Source organism: Delphinus delphis, chromosome 8 (assembly GCF_949987515.2).
Source record: "Delphinus delphis chromosome 8, mDelDel1.2, whole genome shotgun sequence".
NCBI lineage: Eukaryota > Metazoa > Chordata > Mammalia > Artiodactyla > Delphinidae > Delphinus > Delphinus delphis.
Genome location: NC_082690.1, coordinates 84108465 through 84129532, shown reverse-complemented (window position 1 = coordinate 84129532; position 21068 = coordinate 84108465). Strand labels below are relative to the sequence as shown.

Genomic DNA, 21068 nt, shown 5'->3' with positions numbered 1-21068 from the left:
TTGGGCATTGAGGATTGAGGACTAGTGCTCTTCCCCCAAGAGCAGACAACTCAGACCCACACAGAGAGCTAGTTAAAGATGGAGTCAGGGTACAACATTGTACCTATAGTCAACAATAATGTACTGTACACTTAAAATTTTATTAAAGGGATAGATCTCATGTTAAGTATTGTTATGACAGTTTTTAAAAAAGGCAATGTAGTCAGATATTTAGCAGAGTTCCACATATTATTAGTTTTTCATTCAACAAACACTAAATTCCTCTTGTGTCTTAGATCCTGTGTTAGGTGCTGTGGATGCATTAGTGAATAAGAATATGACACAGTTTCTGTCACCAGGTTACAGTATGGTAGAGAGACATCAGGGAAACAGGAAATTAAAATAATGTTATAAGTGCTACACCAGAGATAATTTACAAGACATTCTGGGAAAACAGGTGGGCTACCTAACTTGGTCTTGGAGAATTAGGAAAGACATTTTAGAAGAAGTGACATCTACTTCAAGAATTAAAGGATGAATCTTAAGACCAATCTGGCAAGAATACTTGGAGGAAAGGGGAGAATATTTTTGGCATTTACAATAGACCTGGAAGTGACAGAATGGGCCAATGTGGGTACTGCAAGTGAGAGTCAGGCTGCAACTGGGAGCTCAGGCAAGAGATGAGCCTGGAGAGGTGGCCAGAGACCAGATATGATGGATGTATTTTGATAAAAAGCACCGAACTAGGTAAAATAGTCACCTAAAAGTATTTTCATAAATATTTACTGAATAATTAAGAAAAATGTATGGATCATCTTGCCTTCCAGGTAATTAGTCCTCCAAACTTCAGTTGACCCAGTATACACATGATATTGAAATAACGGTTTCATCCTATGTCAGGCCATCTTAACCACCCCTACAAACACCGCCCCCTCCACGCCCACACCCAAAGGAAATTTCATCCCAATTTCTAAAGGAAAAATGATGGAATTATTTTAATGGGAAATAATTATTCCTTCTTGATATAAACACAAGACTTCAGTGTTGCCATTTTACTAAAAATAGTCTGAAGAGCACAATGATTTTGTCCTATGTGATGGTATTAAGGTGTTTTTCAGGATAATTTCATATAAGCTATTTTCTAAAAGGCATGACCATTTTACTTTCTTTTCTTGTCACATTTTTCATGCTTATGCATATAAGTATATTTAAAAGGTACTGAAAAAAGGTTGTATTAAAACCCAAAACAAAAAGCATAATTATTTAAATATTACACAAAACATCATATTAATCTGCTTGTTTTCTAAATTTAAAATAAACAAGTTCTACTTTCCAAATGAAGCAATTGTTTTATCAAATCATAACTATTCAATGATTACCATTTTTAAATTTTTGAATATTTACTGTAAAGCAATGTAATATCCACTCTTCTGATTAGAAAATAGATGTTTATGGGAAAAATGGAAGCAATTTTATTTTAAAAAATATGCAGATGTATTGTATAATAAAAAAGTATATTTAATGATCATATAATTAGATGGGAGGAGTAACTGGCTATTGTAAGATAAATGGATCACAGATTTTACTGCCTGAGTTAAAATTTAGCACAAAATTAAGGCTGCCTACCATTAGAGTCAGTGTATAAGTGAGACTTTTTTCATTTAATCACTTTTGGAATAAAGAACATATATAAATAGTTTACTAATTTACTTCGACAGTACTCACTTTTCTTCAGATACATGTCACTGAAGTACGTTATGCAATCACTGGTAGAAATTATATAGTTAAAATAAAAAAATGTGGAAATATATATATAGTTTACTAAAAATTTTTTTCAGGATACTTAGGTGATGTTACTGAATTCTTATGTAGCTCACTGGTAATCATTATATTAGTTAAAATAAAAATACTGTAGAAAATAACAAAAGTTAAAGCAGACTAAGCTCATTTGTTAAAAATAATTTATATTGCAACCAAAAATATAAAAGTGTTTCCACTCACTATACTGACCAAACAATTATCTCTGTGATACTAGGAAATCAATTCATAGAAATTTCCAAAATAAAGTTGATGATTATCTGACATTAGGTGCTTTAGAAAAGCTTTGTTCAGAATGCTTAGTGATTATATTGGTGCTTCATAAAATTGTAGAAAATATGGCCCTTACTAAAACCAACCTTTCCCAGGGAATAATAAACTTTAGTTAAAAGTAAAGGACAGGGCTTCCCTGGTGGCACAGTGGTTGGGAGTCCGCCTGCCGATGCAGGGGACACGGGTTTGTGCCCCGGTCCGGGAGGATCCCACATGCCGTGGAGCGGCTGGGCCCGTGAGCCATGGCTGCTGGGCCTGCGCATCCGGAACCGTTAGGAACGAACTTATTAAGTGCTTGCTCTGATGAACTAACAGAACCACATGGGCAAAACTTCTCAGGCCATTTGAACATCTTTAGGTAGAATCACATTTCAACAATCCGGGACAGATTAAAATAGGCTCCACTTAAAAACAAACTTCTAGGTGTGGTCTTTGAAAATCCACTTAATATTCAAATAGCTTCATTTAAATAACCCCAGTCCTTCCTTTTCCAATTTAAATCTGTTGTTCACTTGGTCCTCCATGTTGGTTGTTAACAGTAGCCTTACTATTAACCCCCCCCATACACATCCTTGAAAATTACTGCAGATTTCTCTTTTTCCAGGGTATTAACAGTAAGTCTTTAACATCTCCTTGTCCATCATCTTAAAATGTTTGATAATTTCTGATTCCAAAAGAAAGATATTTTTACAAGGACATAATGCAGTAATTAAGTTTATTTTCATAGGTAGCCATTTTTCTTTAGACTCTACATAGCAATGGTAAAAAATGACGATTAAGCCTACATAAGGATCTTTATCAAAAAATTATAATAATATTTCCTTTGACAGTGTTCAATTTATTGTTCTCTTTAAATCTATTTTTAATCTTTAAAATAAAGAATTCGAAAAATATTTTTATGTTAAAATGAGAGAATTAAAATCTTTTAGAAATATTCTGTAATATAAAAATTTACTGAGGTGTTTCAAGAACTGATACATTTAGGTAAGGGTGAAAATACTAAAACTAAATCTTTGGTATTTGACAACTGTGGTATATATAAGAGAACATTATAGAAAGCATAAATATTTTAAAAAATGAGTTTATGGTTTTTAACACACAGCAAAACTAACCTATAGGTAGTACTTATAATGGTAGAAAATGTTTACCAAACATTTTTGAGTAAAAAAAGTTTTGTAGTTAAAAGAAATCCTAATGAAAATTAGAAAAATTAGAGAGAGAGACAGAGACAGAGACAAAGAGAGGGAGAGAGAGAGAAAAATCTCTCTTCTGTAACAGGCATAGTTTAAGTCTTGTTTCACAAATAAAAGGACCCTCCCTAACATATGGAGTAGTTGCCATGTCCTCCCAGGGATGGTCTGTAGCTATGTTCACCTCAGGCTCATCAAGAAGAGGTGAACTGTCAAATATAATTTCAGTCATAGGATGGTTTGGTTGAGACAGATTAGTGGTATGCAATCATGATAGATAGTTTATCCTAGCTCCAAACCGCCGCTTGGGAAATCTTGAACTCAAATGAACAGAGACTCAGTCATTATTAGTGTCAAAAAGGTATACAAAGACAAAATTTGGTTGGCAGCATGAAAGATGAATCAAGGCGAAAAAGTGACCAATTGCATGTTCAAAATCGAAATTGAGAGGCATGCTACAGTTTGGAAATACTTTAAATACCAGAATAGTCGTATATTATTAACTGTTCATTGATCACTATTTAATGCGTTTCTCTAAAGTAAAATATTTTTAGAAAGACAATATAAATTACATGTGTCATCTTATTTCAAAATCTTTACTCTCAAGGTGATGCAGAATAGTCCCCTCTTATAAGAGTAAGCAAGAAAAGTATTTTTTAAAATGTATGCTATTTTTAAATATCTTTCCTTCAGTTGGATATTCCAAGAAAAAAAGACTTTTTAAAAGAGAAAAATTAGTTTCGTGGAAATATTTTAATATTTAAATGTTATACAGTTTGATGACTTTCTTAGGAAGAAATCAGCATAAACTTAAAATGTGGACGAGCTTAACTAAAGAAACTTCCAAATATTTTCTAAACACTGGAAAATATATATTTATAAATTGTAAAATGCATTATTCTATTAGTAAACACAAACCTTGGTATCTTTAAATCAGACCTCCCCCCTCACCCCCCCCAACCAAATATCCACAAAAAGAATGTCCTCAAGTGTCACTGCCTGAAGTGATATGCTCTGACAAATCTAACAGCTCTTTCTGTGTCATTCCTAATGCACTTGTCACTCAGTATTATCCATCCTCATTAATGACAATGGGAAAGTTTATCTTGGGAACACGTTTTAAATCATCTACTCTTTACAATGGGACCATGAAATCTCTTACAAAACATGAGGCGGGAACTACTCTGACAACAAAACCCCTTCCTGGCAGCTTTATTCTTAATTCCTGTTCAAGGAGTAATCTGTTTATTATAAAATCATACAGAACAATATATTAAACAGAATTTGAAACAAGAATAGCTAGTGTGATTTTCAAGCTTACAAGTATTTTTACAACATTTTTATTAGGCTGAAAACACGTAGTTGAGTCCTTTTTGTGTGGTTTCATGCAATCTTCTTTTCTATTCTATATTATAAACACCTTTGAAAAAGAGTTTTGTTTTATCTAATTTTAAAACAGTTTTTAAATGCCATGGACACTAATCTTTATATAATTATTTAAAAAATAATAATATGCATGAACTTAAATAAAAGCAATTTTGAGTAAACTGTCCTTACATGTTTAAATTTCCTAATTAAATGCTGCAAGAATCCAACTCAAGTCTCTTACGACTTCATAATAATCTCATCAGTCCCCAAATTACTTTTAATAATATATTTACATTTTAAGCTTCAATATAACATTTCTTTGCCTAAGAAATTCCTACAGTTTTAAAAAAAAAAAAACAAGAAATAAGCAAAACTTCTTGATCCATAGTGTCCACTTAAACTTACTGTTTTAATTTGACTATCAATTATATATATACTAGGTAGTGTGGATAATGAGCAGCTAATTGTTGGGGGGTATACTTCTGCTGATAAAATTAATACTTGTTAGAAATATATCTATATGCCTCTTATTATTCAGCCATCAAAAGTTTAATGATACATTTTCATTAACTTATTGTATAGTAAATTAATCTTAAATAGATTATAATAATAAAGTTGAAAAATTACATTTAATGTTGATTTTATCACTTTTAATCACCTGAAGCCCATTTGTGAATTCAAACATGCTACAAGTAAAACATCAAATTTTAATATTAAAATTGTATGAACCTGTAATTTACCCTTTTTACTTCAGAATTCAGGACCACTACTTTAATGTTTCTAATTAATGCTTTATTTTTGTTTTAAAAAGTTCCTCTAAAGGATGTTGTAAAAATTATATGGGCTTCATGTTTAAGACTCTAATATACAATAAATACCACAAAATGGTTAATTTAATTGATGTTTTAAAAAAGAAATAAAAATCTAAGGAAAACTAAGAAGATATATACATAAATTAGAACTGTTTCTCACATATTAGATGTTTATTATGAATCGGATGATAGTATATACAAAATAGCAATTAATGTGTGGCTTCAGAAAGCAGAATTAGTACTAATGGGTGGGACATTGTTTTAGTGTCTGAAAGAATTTTCTAGCAACTGTCATTGGCAGAGATTGAAATGGGTTGCCCCTAAGAAAGTGGGTTCCACATGATTACAGAGCGGCTAAGTGGGAAAATATGTGCACACAATAAGAAGCTGGCTTTGAAGCACATTAAGCTCCCTTCCAATTTTAACCTTTTAATAAATCTAGGTATATTCTCAGAGACACCTGCATTAATTCTAAAAGTGCAAACGATCAAATGGTCATGTGAATTCTTTATTACTCAAATAGAGCTTAATTTTATGTCTACAAATCATATCCCCTAATTGACAATTCCCTCAATAAATATTCTTTAAAGTATGTAGCCTTCTCAAGTAGGGGTTCTTCTTTATAGCAAACTTTCTCAGTAAATGACCACATAGTAAATATTTTTGGCCTTGTATGCCATAAGATCTTAACTTAGTGTTATAGTGTGAAAGCTGCCACAGGCAATACATAAACTAAAAAAGTCTTGCTGTGTTCCAATAAATGTTTATTTTAAAAAACTGCGGGGCTGGATTTGGCCCACAGGCCATAGTTTGCTAACCTCTTGCTTTAAAGCATCAGAGGCATAGCTGGTTTAAAATTGCCTTTTACTTACCTAATTTTACATGGAGCAAAGCTTAAGAACCTTTCCAATAAAATGATGGGAATGTTATAATAATTGCATGCTAAGGCAAAGAAATGGCCCATATTTATGGCTGTGAAGAGTAGATCACATTTCCAAAATATCTTTACATGCACCCTTTCTGTTTCTTGACTGAATTACACATTAAGCCAATAGGACATGTGGAGGAAATGCATTCAGTTATAAATTATGCCCTGTAAAGATTTTCTTCTAAATATGATTGTCCTTAAATTTCTATCTGGATCCCAATGGTTTCCCAGGAGAAAATTCTTAAGAAGCCAGACTAAAGAACTATATTGGTACTTGTCAGTTCCACATGCACAAAGAGGTCAATGGGATGATTCTTCACTAATGATAGTTATATATTCTGTTATTATGGAAGTGATATTAGTTGCTTTGTTGCCAATGTGTATTTAAATATGAATTGTAGAATATCCAAGATGCTGTATTCAAATTCCATTGTACATAATTATTTCATCCCTAACTCATAAGTCTTAAAAATCTTTTACAATATTTTTCTGTTAAAAGCCAGGAAAACATATTAGGCAATAAAATCAGCTCTATTGGCCAGAGAAGACCAGACATATTAACAGTCACTTACTGGGTCAAAGTGGGTTAGAAGGTATAGGTACTTTAAATCCAGGAATTAGGACTGATTGCTCTCAGCTCTGGAGGACTTCACAAATTTAGTCCAAATCTAATAGTGCCCTTAAGGAATAAGACTGGAAAACTCTTATTGACATTTATAGAATGTTTATTATCATACATCTTTTAAGATAAAGTGTTCAAAATAGTTTTCAAATGGCAATAAAACGACCATAATGAAATTATGATTAAAATAGATCACATTTTGTTAACTAAAAATTATATTTTTTTCATTTCCTATCTAGTATTAGATATCTAGTATATTTGAGGAGTACAGTTCTTTTTTTTTTTTTTTCTTTTTTTTTGCGGTACACGGGCCTCTCACTGTTGTGGCCTCTCCCGTTGTGGAGCACAGGCTCCGGACGCGCAGGCTCAGAGGCCATGGCTCACGGGCCCAGCCGTCCCGCGGCATGTGGGATCTTCCCGGACCGGGGCACGAACCCGTGTCCCCTCCATCGGCAGGCGGACTCTCAACCACTGTGCCACCAGGGAAGCCCCAATTTTTTTCATTTTTGATAGTACACAGAAACCAGAAAGAAAATTAGGAGTGTAGAGTTGTGTGTCTGAATGGCCAAATTCAGAGGGAAGAATCTAGAAAGTGCTGGTAAATTTATTTCATTAGTGTATTTTTACTAATTTGATATTATTTTGAGAATAAAAAATTAGGTACAGCTCATAAGTATATATATAAAACATGTAAAATATAAATATAATTATTTTAAAGTACAAACTATCTTCTTTTCATCATTACTTTTATTTTAATCCTAAAGTCTTAATTTATTGAAAAATCAGATGCCTAAATTCATTTAGCAAAGATCATTATTCATATGTCTTCTGCACTACCATTTTTTTCCCTAAGAGCATTGGAAAGGCTACGAAAGATAACTAAAATAAGTCATTATCGATGCCTTTTTCATACCTATCGCTGATAAGTTTTGAACTTCATTACAGAGAAAAGGGAGTATGTACAACTTAGCTATTTTGAAACATGTTAGCTTTTTGGTAAAGGCCATTTAAACACTACCACTGTGCTGTGTTTATCTATACCTGGACATGATCCATATATTTAATTAAAAAATTTGTGTGCATTTATGTGTGTGTGAGCAGTTTTCCTTAAAAACTGTAGTTATATACTCTAATAATTTTCTATAATTATTTATGTCAATAATATAGCACTAGTGCATTTGGTTTTGCTGGACATTTTAGCAACTGTTTATAAAAAGATTAATAAACTAGTATCATGTTAGTTTTTTCCTTTGCCCACTGAATACAAGATAAGTTGACACATTTATTTACAGGCTCACCAAGGGCAATCCATTTCATGCTATAGCATTGACCCTTCACAATGATCTTGTAAATTAGTAGTCTATTATAATATGTACAAGTGACCTTTAATTGCACCAAGAGGCTTTTTGTTAAAAGCTTTTTCAGTGCTACACCATAGCTACAGTATAAGTTGGTAAAATATTCCTTAGATTACTGAGCAGGAATATCAACAAAAAAATGCCCCTATCAAAATAAGTAAATAAAAATTTTGAGGTATTTAAGTCTACACTATAATAATGCCTTTTAAATAACTATTGATCACAAAGATAAGCTATTTTTCTAATTATATAAGAAGTAAACATTTAGAAGATTCATAAACAATTTATTAAGTTCTTAAAATCTAATCAAATACAACTTTGTTTTTGATAATAACCTTTGGAGACAAAAATAGCTAAATCAAACTTGATACTAGCTTCATTTTACAACAGAAAATTTTAATTTTATTAACAGATACCTCCTCTCTCTTTACTAAATGACTATACAATTGTAACTTTTACTACTTTGAAATGTTTAGTGAAGAATCATATACCTAACAAAACACAGACAAATACATTCCAAGTGTTTTTCATATTAAGTAGTGATATTCAAAACAAATTTTCAGTAAAGTATAGGGTCAGATATTTCAACTGATTTACTCAGAAATTTCTGAATGACTGCAATATATTTTTGACATACTTAAAAAAGTTGAAACCAAATACTCAATTTCATTAAACCATGTATACTGGGTATCTTATTTCTGGAAGGCTCATGCCAAAATGATTTAGTTTGATTCTCTACAACAATGGTGGGTTGACTTGACAGCACCTGACAAAACAGTTCAGTGAACTTCACTGTACCAGATACAAAGAACCTGAACTGGCTACTCTACGGAATGTCCACTGTGGCAGAGAGTTATGACAGTAATAACTTTGACAAAATTTTAATTTCTACTTAAATAAGAGAACTGCTTTACTAGTTGTATGCCCAAAGGCATTTCCATTACATCCCAGTTTCTCTTAATTATTTATTATGGTCCCCCAAATCTTGCCTTTTAAAAATTAATAATTTATATTTAATCTCATATCTCCTTAATGAGGAACACAATTTCTTCTTATTACTAAACTATAGGAAACTTTTTTAGTAATATTACTCTATAAAAGGAAAATATTTTGTGATCATAAGATTTACTGTTTAATTTTGCTTAAAGGTGGTATTCAAAGAATTTCCAATAAATGAAACATTTGCAACAGAAAAAAAAGTTTTAGTATGAATGGATCAAACCTTCATTAGAACCAGTTATTATAAAGGGGGGGGCAAAATTATAAAATTTTTTTTAATTTTTGAAAAACTGAATTTGGTTGACTCTTACTATAAGTTGTATACATCTTAATTATCTGAAGATAATTTTTGATGCTCCAAAGATGATACATTAAAATAATTTAGAAAAATATAAAATGTAATATAAAAACATGGTAACTATCTATGAGCAAATTAATATTTGAAAAAGTACCTGAATGATGTCAATTATACTTTAATAAAAAAAAGTACCTGAATGTAGAACTTAAGTGAATATAATAATAATATATTGTTACTAAATTTGGGATACTTTTGAACCATATCAATACAGTTGACTAGAATAAGGGAACCATATTTCTCTGTATAGAATACTTTCCCCACCTTATTTAGCTAAGATCTAGAAATCCTGAAGAAGTGGATAGTGTTTTAGTAAAAGGTTTTAGTTTTTATGAATTAATTTTTCTATTAAAAACCCCTACCTGGGCTTCCCTGGTGGCTCAGGGGTTAAGAATCCGCCTGCCAATGCAGGGGACACCTGGGAAGATCCCACATGCTGCGGAGTAGCTAAGCCCGTGTGCCACAACTACTGAGCCTACACTCTAGAGCCTGTGAGCCACAACTACTGTGCCCACGTGCCACAACTACTGAAGCCCGCGTGCCTAGAGCCCGTGCTCCGCAACAAGAGAAGCCACTGCAATGAAGAGTAGCCCCCGCTCGCCGCAACTAGAGAAAGCCCACACACAGCAATGAAGACCCAACACAGCCAAAAAAAAAAAACCAAACACCTACCATATACCAGAAGTAAGTAAAAAATGAGGAAAGAACAACGCTGAGACCCTAATTATATATATATATATAAAATATTTTGCTATATGTGTGTGTATAAACACACACACACAACATACACACATAACATAGCAAAATATTATATAACAGAGAAGCTAAGATAAATCCAGTCTGAGTTTTATAATGTATTTATAAAACTAGAGTAGAAATTCTTGTTAGGAACAAAAGAATTTTTAACTTGAATGTTAAAAGATTATGTATAAATATGCACGTATACATACATACACACATTATGTTTACCTGTACATATATGTACGCACCTACATATATACCTACACATTTTTTGGAGGTTCGTTCTTTTTTATCAGGGCAGAGGCTTTTTTGGCTTATGTACTGAAGATGAGATGGTGGTTCATCTTGGGGTGTGGTGAGTAGTTAGTGGTTAAGAGCACAGGCTTTGGAATAAAACAGACTTGAATGTAAGTGTCATTTCTGTCAGTTAGTATTAACTCTGTGTCTTTGGCTAAGTTAAGTTGCTTGATCTCTCTGAACCTTAAGTTTCCTCGCATGTATAGTATAGGTAATAGTGGTACGTGGCGTTGTGAGATCTATGAGGAAATGTCTGTAAAGCACACGTAGTAGTCTCAGGACTCTGTTAAACACTCAATCAAACTTTTAATTTTTTATTAATAATTATTAGCAGAGCTCCTGAACATGTTAACTTTCCAGTATGATTCTGCACATGGAGTCAGAAGATCTGAATTGAGTCTTGGCTACAAGCACAGTTCTATGACTTTGGGACTGTTTTATAACTCCTTATGTCTCCTTATTAGAATGTGCATTATAATGCCTATGGCAAGGGTTCCTATGAGGATCAAATAAGAATTAAATATGGTAATGTATGTGAAAGTACCCAACACAATGCCTAGAATAAATGAGATACTCAACACACATTTTTAAAGAAAGTTATGATAGATACAAGTTACTTTAAAAATAGGGCTTTAACAGGTTAACAAATATTTATGGAACGCCTACTACATACGCTCAGGATTTAGCTGCAAACAAGACAGAGTATGTCCCTACTCTTGTGAAGCTTACAACAGGTAAGGTTGAGTGAGGTTGGGAAAATAAACAAATTAACTGATAAACAGCTATAGTAATACATAAGTGTTACACTATGAATTAAAATAGGGTACATGATAGAAGGTAGCTGAGTCAGTACTTCAGATGGGCCAGTCAGGGAAGACCTCTCTAAGAAGGAGATTGGACTATTTAGTCTATAATCCAGCGATAAGAAAAAGCCATAAAAGGAATGGAGGAATGAATATTCTGGACATTTACTGTGCAAAGACATTGAAGGACTAAGGATGTTTTTGGTATAAAAGTATCCTCAAAGCTACCTATATCAATCAAAAAGCTCATGGATACCATCTTTATTAAGCTCTGCTATGTATTTCTTACTCTTTCAAGTACCTTGGAGGCTATATTAGTAAAATATATATTCTTACCTCCTAGGAACATGAAAATGCATTTAGCTGATGAAATGGGACAGCCATGATTTGTCATCATTTTTTGTTTTCTCTTTTCCTATCCTCCTTAGACACTATAAGTAACACATTGTGGGGGGAAGTGTTTCAGGGAATAACATGTAAACGGAGTGAATTCTGCTACAGCAGTTCTACAAAGGCTTTAAAAAAAAATCCTTGAAGTACTGCAATATAATTTTCCTGGAGCCACATCATAGAACACATACAAAAATGTTTGTATCTGCAAAATTTAGGAAGAAGAAGAGATATTTTTCTACTTGCACCCTTATGCAATGCTAAATCTGTATCATCCTGGTCTCAAAGGTGAGATTACTGCACTACAGTAGGTACCACAGGATCTTTAGGAGAGACCCATGGACTGAAGACTATTTGGCAAGATTCTAAGTATTTGACTTTTGCTTTATGCAACTATCTCGCTATTCAAATATATGCTTTCCTTAAATTTCCTAAGTAAAATGCAGTAGGAATTAGTATAAAAAATAGTGCAGTGTGAAATATTAGACCTTAAGTTCAATTTATAAAAGGACGATTTTTTTATAGAAATGATTCAAAGTCAAGGTGTCATAAGATATTTAAAAGTATCTCTCAAAGAAACAGGATTCATTTCATGTAATGAATTACAAGTTTAATATCTTAGGTGTTGCTGACCATACAGAAACTTTAAGATATGTAATAGCCAAACATGAATTTACTCTTCCTTGCCAAGAGAAGCACTGATGTTCTGCCAGCCAAACTCACAGGAAGCATGTGAAATGAACACAAAAGCAAACAGGCCTTATGCTGCCTAAGGGAAAGTCAGCAAGATGGCAGCTTCAATCATTTGGAATAATACTAAAGCAGCCTTAGGCTCTTCTCAGAATGGAAACATGTCACTATTGCTGCAATATTCCAACAAATCAGAGTGCAGAGAAAAGAACACTTATGCAATCACGTCCTGGAAGGGCACTTTACTCAACATTTAAGTGGAAAATAATTATAAAGAAATTTCAGAAAAACTGTAGTGAAGATAAATGATGCAGGGAAAAATGTTTTTTCTTTCAACACGCTTAATAGGTTTTAAAAAGCTTACCACTTAGAAACAATTTCCTTTTATTTCCTTTTACATTCTCCTTAAGGAATTATTAATGTAAAGACAAATTTTTATGAAGCAGTAAGTGAAAAGTTTGGGATTCAATCTGCCAGTAAGAAATACTCATTCCCTCTCCCCCCCCCAATATAGTACTATTACTTTGGAAGTTTGATCAAAGGGAATAAGCTTTCACAACATTTATATAGGAAGTTAAAAAATACTTCAAATATTTTGGGAACTTACCTAATCAGTATACTTTTAGCATGTGTCTAGTCATGTAGCCATCTTTGGTCAATCATCAAAAAATCAAAGGCAAATTGGCATGACTCAACCCTAACTTTAATACCGCATGATTGTGTCGTGTAAGCTTGTTTTGTGTGAGAGCTGCTGTGGTTTTAGCAGAGAGATTAACAACCGGACCTAAGCTGGCCTCCAAACCTTGCCCTGCTGATGCCTCAAGCTCTTTGAAGTCTGACCATCATACCTGGCAAAACAACAGTGGGAACTAGGATGGTGTCAGATCTAATCAAATTGTTCGCTGCAGCATAGCTAACTATGGGTTCACTAATTGGCCCAATTTCGGATTATACCTTTTGCTACAGATTCAGGACAATAATTTAGTTAAATGATGTTTTTTTTTTCTTATCTCTTCTAATTAAGATTCCAAAGTGGGAAGAAATAGGATTAGACAGAGTCTCAAAACTGTGTTCCCTTTAAGGTGGTATGCAGTTTTGATAGGCTCACTATGACATGTGAAATATATAGAGCATAGTAGTAACCCAGCTTCTGGAGATTCTGTGAAACCTATATGACATTACTGTATGTCTACATCACTTGGGAATTAAAGTGTAAATATGGGGATGATAATATAATGAACATTAAAATGTGAACAGTATAAAATGATATTTCTACTGTTAAAGAATGTCAATTTGGGTTTACTTTTGACAAATGATTTTATCTATAAGAACAGATGTCTATGTTCCACTTTGGTTTTCTTTTTGCTAACTGCAGTATATGTGGGATTTGAAATACCAATCAATATTTGTGGAGGGCATCATTATCAGAAAAGGTATATTTGGACTACATGGTTCATGATACTACAACCTAATAATGCTCCTGAGCCAGACATTTATGTTTCCATTTTTTAAATTTTTGTGATACAACTGTGAATTGACATATAAGTTAACTCTCCCTTCCCTCTACCTCTAGATATGGTAAACATACAGTCACCTTTCTACTTCTCATTTAAGAACTAGAAAAGCTGTTAAAAAAGTGTAGGGGAGTAAGGAAACCTAGGACCAAAGATATCATGCAACACTCTAAATTGTCCAAGGTTGTCACAGTGACTGACACCCTTGTAGTTTGCAAAAGTTTATGCTTTTCTAATATGTAAAAATTTCAAATAATTCCATTGAATCATATCAAGTATACTGTAGTATTAATATAAAGCTAATCTATATGGATGGCATATACTATTCTGGTCTTAATACTTAAGAATGAATCTACTAAGTGCATAAAAAATAATAGTTTCTTAATAAATACAGGTTGATCAATTATTCTGTGAGAAAAAGTTCTTGGTGATTGGAGAGGTACTGTGGTCCTGTATTCTGAATTAGGGGCAAAGTATGACAAGACAACCGTGAATAAAGTTGATTTACTTTGATTTTCTGAACGTTTAATATTCATTTAGCATACAAACCCCACACAGATATGATATTTATGATACTCACTATTTTTGAATCAATTAAAAGCCTACATAAGTATTGTTTATCTTTATACTGAAAATTTGCAGTGAACGGTGAATGTCTTTTGTATATTCCAGTATACCCCAGTAACCATACTTTCTGACTTGAACATAGAAACACTGAATCTTAGAGCTAGAAAACTGTCCCATCACTAAAGCAGAAACCTTGTTTGTAACAACCTTAATAGGGTCTGCACCTAATGTAGTAATATATTATTATTATTTATATTAGAAAATTAGATTACTAGAGTGTGTTAAGATATGACCAAAATGAACAATACAAAATCAAAACAGCACAATAATCTTAAATGCAAGTAAAAATGCTGCTCTTATCATGTCATCAAATTAAATACAGCTACATTTCAAATCTTACCAAATCTCTTATGTACTATAATTACATCATAATTACTAATATAAACAGAAAACTGGTTAATGATGATCCCAACATCAGAGAAGCAAAAATTATAGAAGCTGAAAAAATACAAATCTAAGTAGTTATTTCATCTTGGAAGTGAAGCTATGTAACCAAGTTATACATTTAGAACTTAACTGAGAAGGTAGTGTTTATAGGTCACTTGATCAGTGGAACTTATATAATATTTATAGCTGTATTATTTTGGCTATTCTTTAAACTCCATAATTTATCTATATTACATATATTTCAGCAGAGATTTTATACCTACTAAGTCTGTGACCCTTCTTAGTTCTGGGATAGATACAAAGATGAAAAAGACATAGTTTCCATATATTGAGTCTATTATTATACCTTAGTAAAGCCTTTGGTTATAAAATATTTAATCTCAATATAGAAAATATAAATAAGCCAGAACAGTGCCAGGTACACAATAAAGGCTTCATAAATGCTAGCTATGATTGAATGGAGCTATGGTAAGGTCACGAAATAAGTAGTATATTACGGTTAATCAGATATGCTAGAGAATTACTATGTATAGTTTACAAGGATTATCAACATTCGAAGAATTGGGAAGTTATTTCTTTTAACCTGAAGCCATGTTGAATCAACTATAAACTTTCTCTTTTACTTATTCAGAATGCATGCCAGGATTTTAGTGTCATTACCGTAGATATGATCCTGCTATGGTTTTTGTAGAGGGGCTAATTCATACAGCTTTATAGATGATGAATACTAATTATCACTAAAAATTAACTGTGATTAGACAAATGCTTCCACCTGAATCTGGACAATACTAATACATGCTCCAAAAAGGGAGAAATATTCTTTTGCCTTCTCCAAATCACTCAAAGAAACTAGAGATTACTGGTTAAAGTTGCTCTACCTGTTAGGGGCCCTGGGTGGCTATTAGTAAAAACATATTCAGTTTTCATATGAAAAAAGGCAATGATTTAATAAATCAAAGAAAAGGGATGCTAAAAATAGAGATGAGGGTTTTTACTTGTTTCTTTTGCCCCTTGTTTCCACCTGTGCCACATTTTGAGACCATGTTACTCACAGTAAATTCCCACATGTAACAAATCTACCTGCATGGAATCAGAAAAGTTATTTTTGCTTTACCTGCTAAACCACCTTTCCTTCTGAAAGAAAGCCACGGATTCAATATCTGGTATATTATAGCCTCAGACTTTACAGACTAGTATAGTGTACATCTCCTTATTTTTTAAATATCAAGGCAATTTAAAAAAATATTTATTTGTTGTGCATATCAAAACTGCCACTTGATGAAGGAATCCTCTTGTTTCCACTGCCCATAATATATCACGAAAGACTTGCTATCTGTTTCCATATGCATCTTATAATGTACAATGCTACATTTAAAGCACTTAATCTTTCATGAAATACATGATTTTATCCTATAACTTCTGTTAGGTTTGATTCTTTAATTCACATTTTTTTCTAATCACCAAATTGAATGTTATGGTATAAGTAAATAAGTTATTTAGAATATGTTTCACTTATATTTCTATACTTAAAAGAAAACATATTCATTTAGGTTATAAGCCAAAAAGGTAAAAGATTTGATCAACTTTATTGAATATTAACTTAAAATAAAGAATAACCACCTACTTGTGTTTTGTTTTTAAATACTGCTTCCAAATCATAGGGTGACCAATTATAACGGTTCTCTTAGTTTAGGATAGTGGGAAGAAGAGAGAGGAAATGGAACAGAAACCTAGATCTTTTACCAGCTCCAGTGGTAAAGTGTAGTAAAATGTAGTCACTATTAGAACCTAAAGTTATTCGAAGGAGAGGTCCTACTTGACATGTAAGTCCTTTATTTCTACTCCTCACCCCCAAAATAAGACCCAGTTTGTGTGTGTGTGTGTGTGTGTGTGTGTGTGTGTGCGCGTGTGTGTGTGCGTGTGTGTGCGTGTGTGTGTGTGTCTGTGTGAGAGAGGGAGAGAGAAAATAAACATGATTCACGTTACTGTGCTAACCATCTTCTCTGGGTGCAATATTTTTTTCACTAGGGAATCTCCTTGCTTAGTGTGTATGGTGACAGACATGATACTTTAGACCTGGTTGTCAGAATACTCATCTTGGGAGAAAGGTGCCACATGGAGAAAAACATTTTATATCTTTCATTAAATATATAAATTTCACCTAAAAGAAAATGAGGAGGCATGCTTTCCTTGTGATGCTAACAACTATAACTTTATCCCTCTAAAAGCATTAGCAATATTATGGTAAATTACCCAATACTCTGTCAGAAAAACTGAAACAATGTTGAACAATTACAGTGTTGGGTTCCATTTCAATGGTTCCTTTTGAGAACTAAGGCAAATTAGCTCAAGAATCACTATTTCTACACTCTCCTTCTTTTGGCTTTAAGTGGCTTTTGAAGGGAGCATCCCCAGATGAGAAACTTCTAACACTCCTGCAGAGATGACCTGCTTGAAGAACTGGCTGCCTGATTAACTATTAACTGCTCTCAATAGGATTAGATAATTAAGGACATTGATGACCATTAATTAGGAGGAGGGCACATTAATTTGTCACTGGATAGGGCCCTTACAATGATTTATAGGTTAGTGCCACTTGCAAATGGGAAGGGAAAGAGAAAAAGAGAGAGCACCATTAAGTTACCTTATCAAGTGGCCAGCTAAAGAGGGCAGAGGGTCAAAAAAGGGCCAGAGTGGTCACTTAAGGGTGAAGTCCCAAACACCAAAGCAGTGCCAAGCCACATTGACCATCATTTGACGATGAAGTTAAAAATATGCTAATTTATTGGTGGCAATTCTCTCTTTTTATGGTTTCAAGCAGTTAAGACAAGTGGCCTGCTTAAGAGCTTTTCATTTGAAAAGAGATTAAACAAAATGGTTTGTCAAGGCTGCTTGGCTGTTTTATGTCTTTGTTAAAAAAAATTGCACCAGTGACTATACTGATAACTATCACATCACCCAGAAGCCATCTCTCTCTCTCTTCTGAGCATTTATTTCATTAATAAATACACCAACTTTAATTGCTTAATAGTGCTATGTTCATTTGCTCTTTAGCAAGATTAAGTTGAAATAAATCTTTTGCACTACTACTTTCTGTCACTATTGATGGCATAAAGGTCACAAAAAAAGTTTAAGTTTCTGTAGAAAATTTACTTAAAGACGCTGGTGTAAATTATACTTTTGTTTTATTCAGCACGGAAAGAGGAAAGGTGATTTCACTAATAGTAAAGAAAACTGCTTTTAGAATGTAGATAAGGATCTTCTTTTCTTAGCCATACACAATTGTGGGTAGCATTCACACTCCACACACAAATAAGCACAGCTCATTAACATTTAATTAAACACGCTTTTGAAAGCCTTGGAAATATGCACGTCATACTTCTCATGTAAGTTTGGACCTTACTTTTAACAGACATTTAAAACAAAATGATTTTTGCTATACTCTAATGATATACCATTAAAATAAAAGACAAAAAAGGATAGTCTAAAAAAATTATTCTGTTACATCAAAAGAACTTAAAAATATTTAGCATGAAATATCTCCTATGAATTTCATTAAAGTAAAAGAAAAAGAGATACTATTTACCTCAAGACTGTGACTCAAACATGAAAATTCTCTCTTACCTCAATGGTGAATAGCTTCCTTTTTAATTTAAAAGCTAAGTCTTTGACATCTGATACATCATAAATCAAGTTATTAAGCTGAGGAATCTGCCGTATGTGAATCAAACCTTGTGAAAAGAAAATTAAAAAAATTAAAAAACGCTGTCATTGGATGCATAAATTAAAGAGTCTTACAGCAGAATTCTGTAAATTTACACACAAGCATCCTCCCCCTTTTAAAACTGGAGCTTACTACCAGGAGCAATGAAGCAAATGGTGTGATTATACTCAAGTAATCAAGCAGAATAAGATAAACAGAAATCCTTGTGCGAGGAAAACTAATTGCACTTTGGTACAGAAGTACAGATGTAAAGAAGGATCTTAATACTTGTCAAAACTACAGCCGGTTTGTGTGTGATTTTCTCTTGTATTTACAGTAAGCAAATATGGCTATCACCTTGCATGCTGCCCACGGCACCACTGAGTGATCTTTATTTTATTAAATGCACCAGTAAGCAGCCAGCAAAACAAGCTTATGGGTTACTGATAACCAGTGAAGCACTAATGAAAAGTATTTCATTTTATGCCTTATTAATGACTTGAACAAACCATTGAAGAAAACTACATTTCAGAGCACACTCTAGGATCAAACATTAACCCCCATGCCATCCCAAGACACTCATTTCTGTGGCATGTTAGACCTTTATGTAGCTGTTATAAGCTTTGTAACAGTGCTAGGTAAACCGTGAGCTTTGGCCTCTTGTCAATAGAAACACTTGCTAATTTTTTCTGACAAGGGCACTGGATGGCTTTTGTGCAGCTTAATGCAGTTTCTGACTAAACTCGGGGTCATTTGCCACAGATGAAGACATGGAAGATTCTTCAGCGCGTCTCTCTGCCTGACTCAGCCCATATTTAAAAATTACCATCCCAAAGACACTGATCCCTCAACATGGGGGAAGAAGGGAAATCCAGATTCGAACAAATTAGATAAATCTTATTTACATAATTGCTTCTCTAGTATATAGTTTTGTGCGTGTGTGTATTTGGATGCTTAGTAATGTATTATTGTTAGCTTAAAAGGGTCAACTTCCAAGTGCTTAACTTTAGAAATGGCCCCTTCAAAAATAATTCACTAAAATATCTGACTTAATTTTTTAAACTTAAGAAAATGCAAAAGGTGTTATTAAGAAGACAGCTTTTACATACAAATTAAAAATATCTCATACAGAGTTATTTAGTAAAATATATTAGAAATAATCACACCATACTTCCACTTGCACATTTCTCATTTTAACCTTGTAAGTGCTTGTTTGGCTAACTGTTAAATCAGGAGGCCTTACAGAGTGAATCAATCATTCATCAGGTCCTTCTTATTAACAGAAACTTTACTTTTCATCAGAATCATCCATTAATCTGTGGCAAACAAAATTGGTCAATCCAGAGATTTCAGCACAAAAAAATCATAGCTTTTCAACCCTTGGAATGTTTCAATCAAAGTAATATTTTTTTAAATATAAAATATGATTTTACTAAATTTATAAACTCATAGCACTTACAAATGATACTCAGATATAACTTATAAAGATAATGTTTAACTTCAGTTGTTTTAACATAAAATGTAAATAATAAATTAAAGAAATAGTTTATCCAGTTATAAGATACATAAATCCTGGAGATGTAATGTGTAGCATGGTGACTACGGTTGACAATACTGTATTGTATATTTGAAAGTTACTAAGACAGTAAATCTTAAAAGTTCTCACCAACAGAAAAAAAAAAAGTGTAACTATGTGTGGTAATGGATGTTAACTAAAATTATTGTGGTAATAATTTCTCAGTATATACCTATATCAAATCATTATGTTGTAGACCTAAAACTAATACAATATTATATGTCTCAATATATACCTATATCAAATCATTATGTTGTAGACCTAAAACTAATACAATATTTTATATAGTTTAATACAAATTTTAGAAAAAGAAAAAAAGGGAAATAGTTTAAACTTAACAGTTCTCTTCCTACCAAAGCAATAGTAATATATTAAATGAATTATATAGAGGGTTAATTTGGGCATATACCACATCCACACTTATGCAATGATCATGAGGCAAATTATTTTATTTGTTGTTCACAGTTTATATTTTATTTATTGTTCACAGTTTATATTTTCTAGCCTTTTATAAAATACTCGATTGTTAGATCATGCTATTTTATTACTTTTTTAAAAGGTTTTATGCCAACTCGTTAAAGCCCTGGTGGTCATAAGTATCTTATAATCCTTTTGTTGGTAGCCTCTAGAAATTGCCA

General features: G+C 32.7%; 1 protein-coding gene across 1 annotated transcript in view; it reads right to left on the bottom strand.

Annotated features, from left to right (window-relative positions):
• Positions 1–21068, bottom strand: part of ELP4 (elongator acetyltransferase complex subunit 4) — a 252163-nt gene that overhangs the window by 120284 nt on the left and 110811 nt on the right. Inside the window, exon 9 of the mRNA XM_060018644.1 lies at positions 18776–18882. Within this exon, the coding sequence (XP_059874627.1) occupies positions 18776–18882 (107 nt within the window). The remainder of the gene's footprint in view (positions 1–18775; positions 18883–21068) is intronic.